The sequence below is a fragment of the Xenopus tropicalis genome, chromosome 3 (genome assembly GCF_000004195.4).
Source record: "Xenopus tropicalis strain Nigerian chromosome 3, UCB_Xtro_10.0, whole genome shotgun sequence".
NCBI lineage: Eukaryota > Metazoa > Chordata > Amphibia > Anura > Pipidae > Xenopus > Xenopus tropicalis.
Window position 1 is genome coordinate 52,982,442 of NC_030679.2, and position 17,103 is coordinate 52,999,544.

The 17,103-nt window shown below is 37.8% G+C and overlaps 2 protein-coding genes across 9 annotated transcripts in view; one reads left to right on the forward strand and one right to left on the reverse strand.

Moving 5' to 3' along the window:
* Positions 1-6,657: 6,657 nt before the first annotated feature.
* ccdc59 (coiled-coil domain containing 59) lies at positions 6,658-13,199 on the reverse strand. The gene is made up of 4 exons (NM_001113924.1): positions 12,894-13,199; positions 9,365-9,596; positions 7,902-7,992; positions 6,658-6,895 (listed from the first exon to the last, which is right to left on the reverse strand). The coding sequence occupies exons 1-4, from the start codon at positions 13,111-13,113 to the stop codon at positions 6,734-6,736; spliced, it is 705 nt and encodes a 234-aa protein (NP_001107396.1). The 5' UTR covers positions 13,114-13,199; the 3' UTR covers positions 6,658-6,733.
* The window catches only part of mettl25 (methyltransferase like 25), a 129,319-nt gene continuing 125,343 nt past the window's right edge, over positions 13,128-17,103 (forward strand). For 4 of the 8 annotated variants that reach the window (XM_031898892.1, XM_031898893.1, XM_004912909.4 and 1 more), the window contains exons 1-2: positions 13,129-13,218; positions 14,922-15,139. In XM_031898892.1, coding sequence (XP_031754752.1) covers positions 14,926-15,139 — 214 coding nt within the window. In that variant the 5' untranslated portion in view covers positions 13,129-13,218; positions 14,922-14,925. Of the gene's footprint in view, positions 13,219-13,238; positions 13,320-14,921; positions 15,140-17,103 lie in introns of those variants that run through there. The other 4 variants (XM_031898895.1, XM_031898896.1, XM_031898897.1 and 1 more) reach the window with 2 other exon arrangements.

A 17,103-nucleotide genomic window follows, 5' to 3' on the forward strand; every position in this document is an offset into this window, starting at 1 on the left:
TTTATCCTGTTGCTGTGTGATGGCCTTAGTGCATGGGCAATCCCATTCCCCCTGAACTTTACATGGCCCTTAATAATAAAAAATGGTTTTAGATTGTTAATAATCTTTCTCTTAATATCCATTATACCACATTTCAGGAATAACTTTTGTTGCCCTAAATTATTAAATTATAAAAATAAAAATTACAATGCTTTGTATCAGTCCACCATCAATGCTCCAGCCAGTGACTGATGTCCATGGTATGTATTCTACCATTAGGCATTCTCAAATGTATCTGTAGGAAGTACATTATTACACCTTAAAGGCATGCATTATACTTAACTATGAACACCTTGCTCCAAACTAAAAGGGCAGTGAAGACAAGAGTTAACCCTTTTCCTTTGTAACTTTACTATGTACATCAATAATGTATTGTACAGTGCTGCGGAATATGTTGGCGCTTTATAATTAAATGTTAATAATAATAATAATAATCAATACACCTAAACTTTTTATGGATCGTAAAAGATTGCATCCCCATACTCCAAACTACAAGGAGAGTAAAAACCATCTTGGAAAACCTGCCCCAAACCTACAGTCTATGTATTTAAGATACTTGTTATGTAAAGATTTCAGTCATCCATAAAACAAAGCCCTGACCAGTGTGATGATGACCAATGCAATCTTTCATTTTATCATTCTGACTATGGAAGACCTGTAAATGGTTAAAATAGGTTACAGGGCAAATTTAAGCTACTGATTTAGGTGGGCATATAGGGGGAAAGATTTGGTTGTTGGACTACTTCACCAAACAAGCAAATCTTATGGCCATCTTAAGGAAAACAATGTAAAGACACCCACATGAGAACACACACAAATATACAATGATAAACATGCAACTGAGTTAAAATGTACATTTTCAGAATGTATCCATTATATGAAGGCATTTTACAATCATATCCCTTTTGGAATGTTCTAAATCATAAATATTGATAATGTTTCATACCATAAGATTTAAAAAGAGGAATGGCTGGATGCGCTTACTTATGAAACGATCACATTAATTACACTGTAGTATTGTATGATATGCTGCATTTGTAATGATTTTTCTTCATATATACACATTCTAATTGCATGCTCATTTCCCCACAATACTTGTCTGTTTCCCTGGTTACTCCAGTGTACTGTCAATAAACGAAAAAATAGTTTATACAATTTATCATGCAAGGTTATGGTCTTTTTTCATGCATATTTACTAACGCGGAAACAAAGCTCCATGCTGCCACCCAGTGGAAAATCCTCTTTTTTCAGTCAAATTCAGTGCAATAATTTTGCAATTTTTGTAAACTAAACACTTTTTTTTTATAATCGGACCGGTGTTGTCAGTGGAGTACACTTTGCTTTTTTAAAATTGTTTGTTAATGACTTGGAGGAGGGCATTGAAAGTAGTGTCTCTATTTTTGCTGATGATACTTAATAATGTAAGACTATGGGGAAATGCACAAAAGTGGTGATATTGAGACAAAATAAAAGTGAAAGAGATAGATTTGTCGGATTTTTCAACATATTCACAAACCTCTATCTCCACTTTTGTGCATTTGTCTTTTAAACAGACAGTTCTCAGATTTTGTCATTTTGCCAACAATTTTTTGTATGAATTTGTCTTTAGCTCTTAGTAAATCTGTCAGTGTGCCATCAAACCCGGCCCCATGTCTACATGAGCCTTGGAATAAGGATTGTACCAGCAGGATTTTGCATTTCATATGCCGTTTGTCATTTCACTTTAGGGGCATTTCCTGCAGGGCCATTTTAGTTTGCCGAGGGAAACTATACATCAGTTTTTCAGGACAAGCTGGGCTTTCTAATGTTTTCTACATTTCTGTGTAATTCCACTTCTGTAACGAGATATAAGGGTCTAAATGCCTTCTTTGTGGGGAAAAAAAGTGAATCGGGGGCCTGCCCCCTGCACTTCTTCTCTAGCCCCTCTTAGCTTAATGGATGAGGCAATAATAACATTTTGAGTGAATATATTTTATACATTTTTATTTAAAGGAAAAGTAAAGCTCCCAGGCAAATTTTTAGTTTTAGCAGCAGTGCCCCCTCTTTAATCACTTCACTGACACTTGCCCCAACTTTTCTGTGCCACCATAGCATGTCCAGAACTACAGAGCTGCGTGACAGCATTGGCCCCCACCTTTAGCTTTGCCCCTTCTGTTCCCAGCCGCCATCTTGGTGAGCAGCAAGCAGCACATGCACACTGGCACCCAAACTGGGATATTGGGGTACAAGGTTGGACTGGCCCCCAACAGGGCACTGGATAAAAACCCGGTGGGCCCTAGTCCTGTTGGACCTCTTTTCACTGGGCATGTTGGTGTGTGGGCTGGATTGCTGTTGACATGAATGATAAATAGTTTTCCTAGGCATACTAAATTACCCCCAAATTAAAATGACAAACGGCATATGAAATGCAAAAACCTTCTGGTAAAATCCTTATTTTGAGGTTCATGTAGATGTGGGGCTGGGTTTGATGGCACACTGACAGGTTTACTAAGACAAATTGAAAAAAAAAAAATGTTGGTAAAATGACAAAATCTGAAAACTGTTTAAAAGACAAATTCACAAAAGTGGAGATAGATTTGTCGGATTTTCCATCTTATTCACAAACCTCTATCTCTGAATAAAAAAACTAAGCAGTAAATAAGGTTCAATGTTAATAAGTGCGAAGGTATGCACTTTGGCAGAAATAACATACAATTCAGTGTATAACTAACATTTACTGTATCTTTAATTGTGCATAACAAGCTGTGTAATTTCAGGCAGTGAAATTCAGTGGCAAATAAAGTGGTGTCTTACATAAGAAAGGACATTAATAAAAGAGAAAACAGAATTTTGCTCTTTTTGTAGGACACTGGTAGGCCTCACCTTGAGTATACAGTGCAGTTTTGGGCTCCAGTCCAGAAGGATATTGATAAGCTGGAGAGAGTGCAGAGACATGCAAATAAACTGGTGAAATGAAATAATGAAACTATGAGGTTAGGTTTTTGAGGTTGGGCTTTTTTTCTTTAAAGAAAAGGCGCTTGTGAGGGGACATGATTACTCTTTACAAATAGGAGATTATAGACCTAGTCATTTTGCAAAAATTTGGAATGAGTTTTGATTCATATGGTATCCCTAGCCTCCAGCTTATTATGACCATGATAGATAAGATGTGGTGTATACTTACCTTATGATGTACCTGCCGCTAGCCATCACAAGTGTGAACTGAATCAGAATGAACAAGCAATAACAGTTCCCATTTATTTTCACCTTTGCTTCTTAATGCAAGTTCTAGTATCCATCCAAAACATGTAACCAGCTAACGTTGGATTGCATGTTCTTTATGTTTTGAAACAATAAGGCACATGGCGCCTGGCTGCAGTTGCCACCACTGTAACTGTACAACCACTATAGACCCAAGCAGGACAGGTGTGACTAGAAGACAAAGGAAATAAGCTCAGTTGCATATTGTAAATGGGTGAGAGAAGAACAAGAAGAGAAAGAGGCAGCCCTAATACACTCTGCATTCAGCCTACAGGAGTTTGGCACTATATACATATATTTTAGTAGGGACTGACAGACTGACTGGTTCTGTTCATTTTGGCCCACGCCAGTTAATTGACACAGGAGTGAGAGGGAGGTGTAGCAGATTGTTGTTAGAATGAGTATTGGGTCAAATGAGCACAAAAGCAAAGCTCTGTAACCAACCAAATGAGTATAAATTAATATTCTTCATTGACTTTATGAAACTTCATATTAAACTTGAAACTTTCATATTACCTTGTTAATGAAATTTCCAAATAAATTTTAGGTTAAACAAAGCAATATTATGAATATATTATAACTATGCCTGTTTTATGTTTCACGGCTAATCTAATAGAGGTATGGGATCTGTTACCTGGAAAAATGTCTATGAAGATTCTCATTCATCCAGGTCATGATATACAGTATCTAGTAGAATTAAGCCTAAAACAACTGGACTTTTCTGAGTTTTTCAAGAAAAACTCGGAAAAGTCCAGTTGTTTTAGACTTAATTCTACTAGATACTGTTACCTGGAAAGCTCCGAATTACAGGAAGTCCATCTCCCATAGACTCCATTTTCAGCTTTTAAACATTTTTTACCTCTCTCTCTCTCTCTCTATATATATATATACTGCTCAAAAAAATAAAGGGAACACAAAAATAAGACATCCTAGATCTTAATGAATGAAATATTCTTTTTAAATACTTTGTTCTTTACATAGTTGAATGTGCTGACAACAAAATCACACAAAAATTATCAATGGATATCAAATTTATCAACCCACGGAGGTCTGGATTTGGAGTCACGCTCAAAATTAAAGTGGAAAAAACACTACAGGCTGATCCAACTTGATTGATGTAATGTCCTTAAAACAAGTCAAAATGAGAGTAGTGTTTGGCCTCCACGTGCCTGTATGATCTCCCTAGTGTATATATATGTATATATATATATATATATACTGTATATGTGTGTGTATGTATGTATATATATATATATATATATATATATATATTATAGATATCCCCTTTGGTACTGAATTATTAGCATGTTTGGCAAGAAAAAAAAAAGAACACAAAAAGGATGGGCAGGTAGGTTTGGCCATGGGAGGTTATTCCTGTAATGTCATATTTGTTGTGTATTATTATTATTATGTAATTAAAAAATACATAGGGGTGGTTGGGTCAATGATTGACTGAGCAAAAAAAAAAAAATGGTTAAAAAAATAGATTTTTAACCCCTTTTGTGCTATTTATGTGGCATAGATCGAAGTAAAACTGAGGAATAAACAATCTACAGTCCTGGCTTACATAATGTTAACCATAGCTGGTTACCTTGCAGTTTTAAGTAGGTGAAAACATGATTATCTTATCCTACACCACCACCTACTGGCAAAATAAAATCCAGAGACAAACCAGATGGCAACAGGAATAACGTTATATGCTATAAAGTTGGTTTACTTCTACAACGGAAGTGTTTCCATCTTAAGTACTATTTTTATTTAAAATGCACCCATCAGAAGCCTACAATTTGTACATGCATAGGAGAGATGAGGGTGGGTTCCTTATCCATTGCTTCAACTTTGAACACAAATTACTGTCTAAAGGTGGCCATACACGCACCGATATTATCGTACGAGATAATCGGTGCGTGTATGGCATGTCGGCGAGTCGACCGATATCGCAGGAAGCTGCCGATATCGGACGACTCGCCGATCGGACAAGTTTGAAAATTTTGATCGGGCGCCATAGAAGGCGCCTGACCAAAATTCTCCCTTCAGAGCTGAATCGGCAGAAGGAGGTAGAAATCCTATTGTTTCTACCTCCTTACCTGCCGATTCAGCCCTGAATGGTGTGTGGCGGATCTTACGATGTTTCGTGCGACCGATGGTCGTACGAAACATCGTCGGATCGCCACGTGTATGGCCACCTTTAGGCAGGGGTCCCCAACCTTTCTTACTCGTGAACCACAGTCAAATGTAAAAAGACTTGGAGAGCAACACAAGCACCATAAAAGTTCATGGAGGAGCCAAATAAGGGCTGTGATTGGCTATTAGGCAGCCTCTATGCACACTATCAGCTTACAGGGGGCTTTATTTGGTAGGAAATCTCATTTTTATTCAACCAAAACTTTCCAAGTCAGGAATTCAAAAATAACTCCCTGGTTTGGGGGCACTGAGAGAAACATCCAAGGGGTTGGGGGAGCAACATGTTGCTCACAAGGTACTGGTTGGGGTCACTGGTCTAAGGGGAATTTTACCTTTAGGCTAACCTTTACCAATTTTACCTTTAGGCTAACCTTTACCAAGATTTAAATGCCTTAATGCTAGTGTGGCAACCATCTAGTCTACATTCCAAAATGCAGAGCTGCAAAACTAAAAAGTGATTTTATAAGTCCTAAAATTTTCTATTATTGGCATAATACACTGGGTGTGACTAATGGTCTCACCTCATACAACGAATAAGTTATGCTGTTCCCAAGAGTAGAGGGGCTGGATGGCTTTAGAGTGAGATCTGGATTGACTGTTGCTATTCTGCAACCCCCGACGTATCCATGTGTCGGTAACCATATTATGACCTGAAGCAGTTATGAACAAATGTTGGAATGCAAAGAGGGGGATGAACAAAAATGTCTGAAAAACACTTCTTTATGGGAACGTTGTGAAATGGTTAGGAGTCAGGTGCAGTGGTGTTTGCATTAGGGATGCACTGAATCTACAAAGTGACCAGTAAATGCTATGGGTTACTGCTCTTGGGCAAACTTTGTTACATAACCTCACTAAAGTCATGTGATTGGACAAGTGAATGTGAGACGTTTTTGTTCACATATGATGCAAATATGTGATGCATCTCAAATTGGATCATACAAATCAGGAACCCGATTTGGCCAAATCTTTTGTGGAGGATTCAGTATTTGCCAAAATCCAACAATGACGGATAAAATCCGGGGTAACACCCGTGGTTATCAGTAACTTCTTCCACTATTTACAGTAAAACCAATAACAAACCAAGGGCTTGAATAATGAAGCCAAATTGTCATTTACACAAGATGACATACCTTACAGTTGCACTTTAATTATCTTCTTTTAAAACATTTCCATAAATATTTTTAGAAAATTAAATACATAAAAAGTCTTTATTTTCAAGAGAGCGAAAACATGAGCACCCAATTATAATGCATAGATATTATGAAAGCTATCAGGACTTCTTTTGTATCTTCTGGAGAAGGTATTCCATTTGCACATTAAAGTTCGGCTGCCCTTTCTTGGTTTTTGTACTGAGTACTTTATACGATTCCATTTTCCTTTTCCTGTAGAGCTCTTGTGCTTCCTCCCTTTGTTTTCTTCGTTTTTCTGCTTCCTGGAATAAGAAAAAATACAAACTTGTAAGATATATTGGGGTTTTAGTAGAAATATGTTACCCAAGCATATGCAATAAGCCTACATGAAAAAAAATCACTTTGAATTAAACATTTCAAATACAGCTAATCTGTTCTGTTATTACATCTTTTTCTATCATTAATGCACGGTATGACCATATAGATAAAGGAGAGAATTTTAACTGGCAGTATGGGGAGGAAAGCATTTGTTTGAAGAGTAAGGGAGGTGGCGATACACTGGCCAATAACAACTGCTGACTCTGTTTGGAGAGCTGAACAAGTAGTTTTACCACCCCATCTATGGTCCCTCCAGACCAAGTTGGCAGCTTATAGGCCTGTGTATGAAGGGACCAACAGCCTGCTCAACAATATCTGACCTAGAATCGGCAAGATATATATTGGACAGGTAATCCAATGTATTCTCAACACTCCTGAAAGGTCCAAACCAAGCCTCCTCCAAGACTAAGGGGCCCATTTATTAAACAGTTTTGAGATAATTTCATATTTTTTCCAATTTATAGAACATTTCGGAATGTACGCGAAAAGTTCATTAAAATTCCACAAGTTTTTCTGGGATTTGTTAAATTTCCATGAAAAAAAAAAATCGTACTTTGCACAAAGAAAATTAACATTTCAGAACTCGTTAACGCTTTGGTTACACTTTGCTCGGGACTATCTTTTCACCAGGTTTGATCTGTCTAACTTTTTGACACAAAAATATTGTGACTTTTGGAAAGCAATTGCCACATTTCTGTACAAATGATAAAAAGCTTGTTATTTCAGAGAAGGTTACCTCAGTAATAAACAGTGTTCAGCTACTGTTTATTTTTGATTAACAGTACCCTGCCTACTTATTGTAAAGACACACTGTTAACCTTAAAAAATGCCAGCAGAGGATAACATGAAATTATCTATTAAACAATAGTATATCTAAACATGGCAGTGTTGGTGCTCCTGCTAACCAAGGTGTAAGCGTGAATACTTTACCGCTCTTTTCCTTGCGCGCTCAAGCTGTACTTTTTCATACTCTTCTTTTGCTTTCTGATTGGAGGTCTTCTTTTTCAATTTCCTGCGTGACCTGCATAAAATTCATAGAAAAACCTTTTTGGGATCCTTTGCATGTATTTATAAAATGGCAGTGACTGCCTCTCCTAGCAACAAAACCACCACTATATTGTATTATCAGACAAAATAGAAGGTGCATTTATTCTTATTTATATATCTATTTTAAAATGTATACCCATTCTTTAAGTCTATTCCACATCTGTTTCTAAATTATAATACAGGTATGGGACCCGTTATCCAGAATGCTTGGGACCTGGGGTTTTCCAGAAAAGGGGTCTTTCCGTAATTTGTATCTCCTACCTTAAGCCTGCTAATAAAATTATTTAAACAGGAATTAAACCCAATAGGACTGTTTTGGCTCCAATGAGGATTAATTATATCTTTGTTGGAATCAAGTACAAGATTTTGTTTTATTATTAGAGAGAAATGGAAACCATTTTTAAAAATGTGAATTATTTGATTAAAGTAGAAGGAAAGGCCCGGGGTACCTGCAGCGGGGATCTTTTTTTCCTGCTTCACGCATGCACAGTAAAAAGGCAAACTTTAAAAAAAAAAGTCGGCTTTTCACTCTACTGCGCATACGCTGGCAGAAGAAACACGAAAGAAGGAAGCGCTTCAGCTACCCCGGGCTGGTGCGATTTTCTCCTTACAGGGGCACCAGCCCGGGGGAAAAGGTAAGCGATCAAAGTCACTTGGCAGTGCCTAACAGTTTGGCACCCCCAAGTGATTTTGCCTTTCCTTCTCCTTTAAAATGAAGTCTATGGGAGATGGCCTTATCGTAATTTGGAACTTTCTGGATAATGGGTTTCTGGATAAGGAGTCCGATACCTGTAATCATTTTTCATGTGCAAGGTGGACATTTCTGAGTACGTAGTAGTAAACAGCACTAACCACTTTTAAAAGTTTTTGCTTAAAGAGCCAATAAGGCTTTTATTATACACAGCTACACTATATTACAAATTGATAAATATTTTTCTAAAATATGGAGAGGCAAATGATTTCATTTTCTCAGAACATAAACAAGGGGTAGGTATTGGGAGTAAGTGGCGTTTCTTTTGTAGGATAAATCTAACAATCTGACTGCAGTAGGATCAGTACTGGGAATTTAGAACTATTGTTTTTTTATGGAAGGACTCACTTTTTATATATCCCCATCAACTTACAATCCTTTACAGTGCTGTTAAATTAGCCTTGTTAGGACAACCAAGCACTCTTATATGAGCAACAGGACATATTAAAGCCAGAAACATAAGTCAATTTCTTGCACTTATGGAATTTATGGATTGAACCTTGTACTCAAGCTTTCTTTCACATGTATCCTGCAACATGTTGCCTCTGAGTCACTAGTTTATCCAAACAAAACACAGATCATAGTAACAACTTACACAACAACAGGTTCTTCTTCCAAAACTTCTGGGTTTACATTAGCTCTCTGTTTCTTGCTCTTTTCCTGCTTTTTCAGCATTTCTTCCTCAGCGAGGTACAGGTGCTTCAAGTGTTCAGGGTAATTGTCTTTGTACCGATCTTCATTAACAGTACTGGCCTTCTTTTGTTTTCTCAGTAGTTTTTTATATTCCAGCTGGATCTTTTGTTTTCGCCACAAAGAAAATCCTTTTCCTGTAGAGGGAGAAAATGTCAAGAGACATTTAATTAGTTTAATGAATTCTGAATCCAAACAAAACAGTAAGATTAAACGTAATGAAACACTGTTACAGAAAGCTTAAAATTGCATTCCTCTGTAACTACAGAAATTAAGTTATGCATTGGCTTTTGAAATGGTTTTCTCCATCATTTTACAAGTAGTGAATATACAAGGTTCATTAAAACACTGTACACTTATGTGTTATTTACAAACGGGGATTTCCTTTTAGTAAAAAAGATTGGCAACTGCTTGCATGGAGTATTCTTGATAATGATGCAAAAGCAGCTTGTTTTATACTACTTTTATTCAACTATTGACATTCAAGGCAAATGTTCCACTGAACTGAAAAAAAAAACAATTAAAAGGAGACCCACAAATTTTTAGATTTATACTCAGTGTGCAGGCACTCACCTCGGCTGTATCACTGTAACATCCCCCAGTTTGGCACAAATATCCCAGTATGGAGAAGTGGGTTGACTTTTATATATTCCATTGGTTGAGGCTCAGAAATTTTAATACTGTTCACCAATAGCTGTGCACACAGGGATGAAGACATTTCCTGTGCATCGCTATTGGTGGCACTGTCGGGTACTACTGTTAATGATCATTGGGCAGACACATGGATGTTGAACGGAAACTTGTGGCTCTGGGAAACTGCACACACACCTGGTCATCTACAAACAACTTTGAAGCTGGTAACAAAAGCAATGATCCATTACTCAGTAGCTCTGTGGTTTGGACAGTGCAACAGGGACACAGTTAATTTAGATGAAGTGTCAGGTAACAGGCCTGTACACGGAGGCCAAATTGAAAAATTCCCCCGGGGTGGGTTAGTACTTTAAATCTGTTTCTGTGAAATATCACCTTAACCCAATTTAACAAAAAAAAAATATATGAAATAACTGCAAACATGATATATTGTTGCTAGAAAGTTGGTGGAACATGGTCCTTTTTGACAAGTGCTGCCTTGCAGGAGCACAAAACAAGCAATACTTTATTTTCTACATCATGCTTTTTTCTTTTTATAGATAGCACACATTTAAAGGAGAAGGAAAGGCTAATAAAGAGTTAATCTTAAGCTGCAAGCATAGCTGCAGTTCTCTCAATAGTGCCCTTAAGTCTCCCCATATGTCTCCTGTTCAGAAGATCTGAGGCAACAAAGGAAAAAAAAACGCTGAAATTCCCATAATTCCACGCTCCTGCACCAAGACCGGTGTACATGCACAGTTTGTAAGACCATGAGGAAGCTTCCTGCTGATTGGCTCAGATCACACATTCCTAAGGTGGAGCAGGAGAGAGGAGAGAGCTGCACAGCTTCTGGCATAGGAAAACAGAGACAAAAAATTCTGTTTCCTTTAACAGATAACTCAGTGCAGCATTTCTGTGAGTGCTTATGGCTGTATTCACATAGAGCTTTCTGATAAAGCTTACTTAGTTTTTACCTTTCCTTCTTTTTTTAAGCTGTAAAACATTTAAATATGGCAGAGACAGCTTAATAAAATATTACTAGGGCTGCATAACCTGGTATGATATTAAAGAAAGGCTCATATCAATAAACTGCACCACCAATAATTTAAGCATTTTCTAGTGTCATCAGCACTAGTAAACAACATGACTGAAATGACCATGTCACATGCCCTCACCCAACAACAGCAGGGCCACATCCTGCAAGCTACATTCGCATTGCCATCAGTATTTCAACTGCCCACTATTGTCTTTCACAATTGAATGAATTATTAGAACAGGTTAATTACCTTAGAGAATTACATTCATAATTTCAAAATTCCCATTTTAGGAGATTTCAAAATATTCTGAATATCATACCACTCACTGCTCCAGGAGTTTCACTGGCTCAGTCCACAAACAACTGAACATAATGAGCAATATAAAAAGAAAGGTGGTGTTTAACCCACAATATACTTATTTTGCAGATGAAGCATATAGTGTATTTAAATCAGATGTTATGTCACCAGTAAGCCATCTCAATGTCATCCACCCCGGAGCCTTTAATACTGAACACATTTAACGGAGAAGGAAAGGTAAAACTAACTAAGTAAGCTTTATCAGAAAGGTCTATGTAAATACAGCCATAAGCACTCACAGAAACGCTGCACTGAGTTCCCTATCAAAAGATTAGTTGTGTCTGTTTTCCTGTGCCAGACACACACAGCTCTCTGTTCTCTGCTCTTTCCTGCTCCCTCCTCCCTCAAGAATGCTAAGAACTCACTCTCCCCCCTTAGGAATGTGGATCTGAGACAATCAGCAGGAAGCTGACTCACTGTCTTACTAACTGAGCATGTTCACTTAGTCTGGGTGTCTGTGCAGGAGTGAGGCATTATGGGAACTTTCTTTACACAGCTCAGTGTTTTTTTTTCCTGTGAAAAATGGAGAGAATTAAGGGCACTATTGAGACAACTGAAGGTATGCCTGCAGCTTGAGATTAACTCTTTATTAGCCTTTCCTTCTCCTTTAAAGTACAATAATTGATGGCCATTGTTAACCCAGAAATATAACATAACACCTGCAGCTAAAACAGCTTTACTGCAAAATCTAAGCACTGGCAAGTTTAATGGAACATGCCAAACCTGTTAAACTGTTTAAATTTTGGGAAAATATTATGCCTTATACACTATGCTTGTTGTAATGATCAAGAAAGTGATAATCTTGTTGAGCCCAAGTATATGTATATCATTGGTAAGCACCAGAAAGTGTTACATTCTTTAAGAAATAAGCAAACCATGTCTGCTCTCCTATGAGTTATATTAAAGGGTAACACCCTTTTTCACCTGTTTTTTTCTTTTTCTGTTTTAAAGTTAATTGAAAATGCAATACCTACTGGAAGCGGATTCTGTCTGTCTGCACTTATGGTTCTGACCCCTCAAACAATGTAACAGGAGCCAGCTGATTAGGTCATAGAGGAGAACAAATGAGCTACATTCTTTCAGGAGTAAGAACAGGAATTGATAAACACACTGCTTTTTTTGTATTTACTTTTACAAAAATGTATATTGCATTTTTTTTAAACTTTACCTATAATCCAGAATGCCATGTGTGGGGCTAAGGTTACAATAAAATGATTATGAGATCAACCAGTGATGTCAGTGATCCCCTGGGTAGGCTGCTGGCCAATAGGAGTTTGAAACGATGTGCCCAATGCGTGGGACAGCAAGCAGTGTGCCATTTGTGATGCCAAATGAATACAAAAGGAGGCATTGTGCCTTCGTGAAATGATCAGCAGCAAGCACACATAACGTGAATGGAGTAACACTTGCCTTCCTTCTGACTGCCTGCCATCACACTTTGCTTCTGCGGTCTCCAATGCTTCTTCGCTTTCCCTGAGCCTTTTCTGTCCTTCATCGCGGATTTCCTCTGCCCAACATCTGGGTGACCGATTCCTTGCACCGCTTTTTTAACGCCAATGCCTCCATACTGTCTCCCCAAACCATCTCTCCCTCCTTTACGTTTTACAGACTGCCTCTCCAATGCCTCCATAGTTCCTGCACGATGCGAACTACCGGCGCTGGCTTATTACGTCACTAAGCAGCCCAGGCTTTGCTAATAGATTACCAATGAGTGAGCGAATCTTCAGTAGTGCAGGTAATTGGTTAGTGTTGAGACGTATGCTTCTTTTATGTGGTATGATCCAAGTCTCTTATAAATGGTAGCAGTTGGGGAGCTGTCTTCGAGTCAGGCTACCTGTAAGCGCCGTTAGTTTTGTGTTTATTTCCGCTCTTGTAGTGATTGGTCGGGGCTTTAATGGAGTGACTGAACGCACAGGGTTCTTTGCTCTGGAGTTACACTCAGCGGACACATGTACTAACTAGGGCAGGGAACCCCAACCCTTTATATCCATGAGCCACATTTAAATGGAAAAAGTCTTAGGGGGGCAACACAAGCATGAAAAAGGTTCCTGGGGGTGTCAATAAGTGGCGTAATTGGCTACTTAATAGCCCCTATGTGGACTGGCAGCCTACAGGAGGCTCTGTTTGCCATTATACTTGGTTTTTATGCAACCAAAACTTGTCTCCTTACCAAAAATTCAAAAATAGGCACCTGCTTTGAGGCCACTGGGAGCAACATCCAAGGGGATAGTGAGCAACATGTTGCTCACAAACCACTGTTTGGGGATCACTGAACTAGGGTGTTGTATCAGTTATAATTCAAGGATATTACAGTAATAGCTGTGGGGGCAGGGTTGGTATATCAGCAGAAATGCAAACAATTGGTGATGACTAGGTTATGGCAAAATATGTGTCACATTTCATCCTATCAAGTTTCAGTATGTGTACTCAACAATAAAGAGAGCGTATAGTGCAAATGCGTTCTGCCTATTATTTTATATAAAAAAAAAAAATGTTAGAGTACTAATAAATAATTGTATTAGATTTACCCTAACAACCCCAACTCAACAGTAAGATAATAACTTACCCCAGTCCCCCCAGTTTTTTATGTTTATAACTTGTGCTACAACTGTGATGAAGGACAAGACCAGTAGATCAATGTAACACAAATGTGATTTTCATTTCTGCACTTCAGTACAACAAATAACAACCAACATAGATCATTTGTAATGAAAATATTAGGAAGAATGCATTTACACAACACAACACAACACATGCCATTTTGGTCAAGGTAAATGAGGATCAAAATATTGGACATAAATGGTATGTAAATAAAAATTTTTACTTATTCAGAGTGTGTTGGTTCTATCTGCAAAATAGAACACATTTTTGACACCACACACACACACACATACATACATATATATATATGATGTTGGAGATTGATATATATGTGAACAGCATTGCTTGTGAAATCACAACAGAAAGATAATATCATTTGATTGTAATTCTTATGCTATAAGTTTCTAGAGTTATTGTTACTTCTGCTTAAATTAAAATGCTGTTTAGAAAAACCAACAGCACTCACTATAAGATGCCAATCAATACCCATTTGTAGGGAAAGAACTCCTTAATCATGCCTTTGGCCCAATGCTGACCTGCAGACTAGCTGGAACATGCATATTACATGTCACAAACAAGTGACCCACAGTTAATACTATGTACAACTAACTATATTACAATTTTTTTTTATTTTGCACAATTTATCCATTTTACCCAGTTTAATTTTTACACTGTTCCTTTAAATCAGGCACCTTATATTATTCATTACTGTGTAAATAATTAATGTGATTATAAATCATGCTGTATGTCCTATTTAAATGACATTACTCAGGTTACAATAAATACATTATTTACCTGCATACTTAACATTTTTTATTATATTGCTTATTATGGCAGAGTAATGTTTCCATCACTGTGTGAAGTAAGCACTGACCAATTAAAGGAGGCTGTGAAAAAATTACTTCAGTTCTTACATGAAACGCTACAGATCTCTGGGGCCCATACTGTTGATTTCTACACACAAGATATTTGGAAGAAGCTTGTTGCTGTATCCCCAGAGACTGTGCTGTCAGCATTCAGTAAACACAATGGGACATCACACCATATAGGAAAAGGTGAGCAAATTTAATGTTTATATCCCAAATGACAAACTTTGTATGTAAAGGAGGAGAAGCAACTACAGTGGATATAAAAAGTTTACACACCCCTGGTAAAATGTCAGGTTCCTGTGCTGTACAAAAATTAGACAAAGATAAATCATTTCGGAACTTTTTCCACCTTTAATGTGACCTATAAACTGTGCCACTCAATTGAAAAACAAACTGAAATCTTTTAGGTGGAGGGAAGAAAACAAAAAAAAACTAAAATAATGTGGTTGCATAAGTGTGCCCACCCTCTTCTAACTGGGGATGTAGCTGTGTTCAGAATTAAGCAATCACATTCAAAATTGTGTTCAATAAGAGTCAGCATACACCTGCCATAATTTAAAGTGCCTCTGATTAACCCCAAATAAAGTTCAGCTGCTCAGGTTGTCTTTCCTGACATTTTTTAAGTCGCATCCCAGAGCAAAAGCCATGGTCCACAGACAGCTTCCAAAGCATCAGAGGGATCTCTTTGTTAAAAGATACCAGTTAGGAGAAGGGTACAAAAGAATTTCCAAGGCATTAGATATACCATGGAACATGGTGAAGACAGTCATCATCAAGTGGAGAAAATATGGCACAACAGTGACATTAACAAGAACTTTATGTCCCTCCAAAAATGATGAAAAGATGAGAAGAAAACTGGTCAGGGAGGCTACCAAGAGGCCTACAGCAACATTAAAGGCTGTGTGGTACATGTGACAACAATCTCCTGTATTCTTCATATGTCTGGGCTATGGGTTAGAGTGGCAAGACGAAAGCCTTTTCTTACAAAGAAAAACATCCAAGCCAGGCTACATTTTGCAAAAACACATCTGAAGTCTCCCAAAAGCATGTGGGAAAAGGTGTTATGGTCTGATGAAACCAAGGTTGAACTTTTTGGCCATTATTCCAAAAAATATATTTGGCGCACAAACAATACTGCACATCACCAAAAGAACACCATACCCACAGTGAAGCATGGTGGTGGCAGCATCATTTGGGGCTGTTTTCTTCAGCTGGAACTGGGGCCTTAGTTAAGATAGAGGGAATTATGAACAGTTCCAATTACCGTTAGTATTGGCACAAAACCTTCAGGCTTCTGCTAGAAAGCTGAACATGAGAAGGAACTTCATCTTTCAGCATGACAGCGACCCAAAGCATACATCCAAATCAACAAAGGAATGGCTTCACTGGAAGAAGATTAAAGTTTTGGTATGGCCCAGCCAGAGCCCAGACCTGAATCCGATTGGGGGGTGATCTGAAGAGGGCTGTGTACAAGAGATGCCCTCACAATCTGACAGATTTGGAGTTTCTTCAAAGAAGAGTGGAGTCAAAATGTGTCATGCTGATAACAAAGTATTAGTTTAAGGGTGTGCACACTTATGCAACTGCATTATTTTAGTATTTTTGGTTTTCTTCCCTCCTTCTAAAAGATTTCAGTTTGTTTTTCAATTGAGTGGTACAGTTTATAGGTCACATTAAAGGTGGAAATAGTTCTGAAATGATTTATCTTTGTCTCATTTTTGTACAGCCAGGAACGTGACATTTTATCAGGGGTGTGTAGACTTTTTATATCCACTGTACATAACTTTCTTTTCAATGTGAATAGGCACTGCAAACATCAGAGACCTGAAATGAGTATAGCATTTAACAATGAATTAAAACAAATTTAATAGTAATTACATTCCAAGAGCAGTTTTTGAATGATGTTTCCCAATAATGCAATAGGAGTCATTTATTAACACTGGGCAAACCTGCACCTGGGAAGTAATCCACAGCAGAACCAGACTGGCATTTGAAATAGGCCCTGGCATTTCAGTACACAGAGAAAGCCCCAGAAAAAAGCCCCCACAGGTCAATAAATGGCATCTTACAGCAGCCCCATTCTGGCATTCGCCAGAACTCACAGATTTTTAGTCTGGGCCTGATCTACAGCAAACAATCAGATATTTGCT

Excerpts from the sequence above, each read along its gene's own strand:
- ccdc59 (NM_001113924.1), bottom strand. The coding sequence starts at position 13,113 with ATGGAGGCATTGGAGAGGCAGTCTGTAAAACGTAAAGGAGGGAGAGAT. Across the intron at positions 9,597-12,893 it reads GGCAGGCAGTCAGAAGGAAG|GAAAAGGATTTTCTTTGTGG; the intron begins GCAAGTGTTACT and ends CTCCCTCTACAG. Across the intron at positions 6,896-7,901 it reads AGCGCGCAAGGAAAAGAGCG|GAAGCAGAAAAACGAAGAAA; the intron begins GTAAAGTATTCA and ends TTCTTATTCCAG.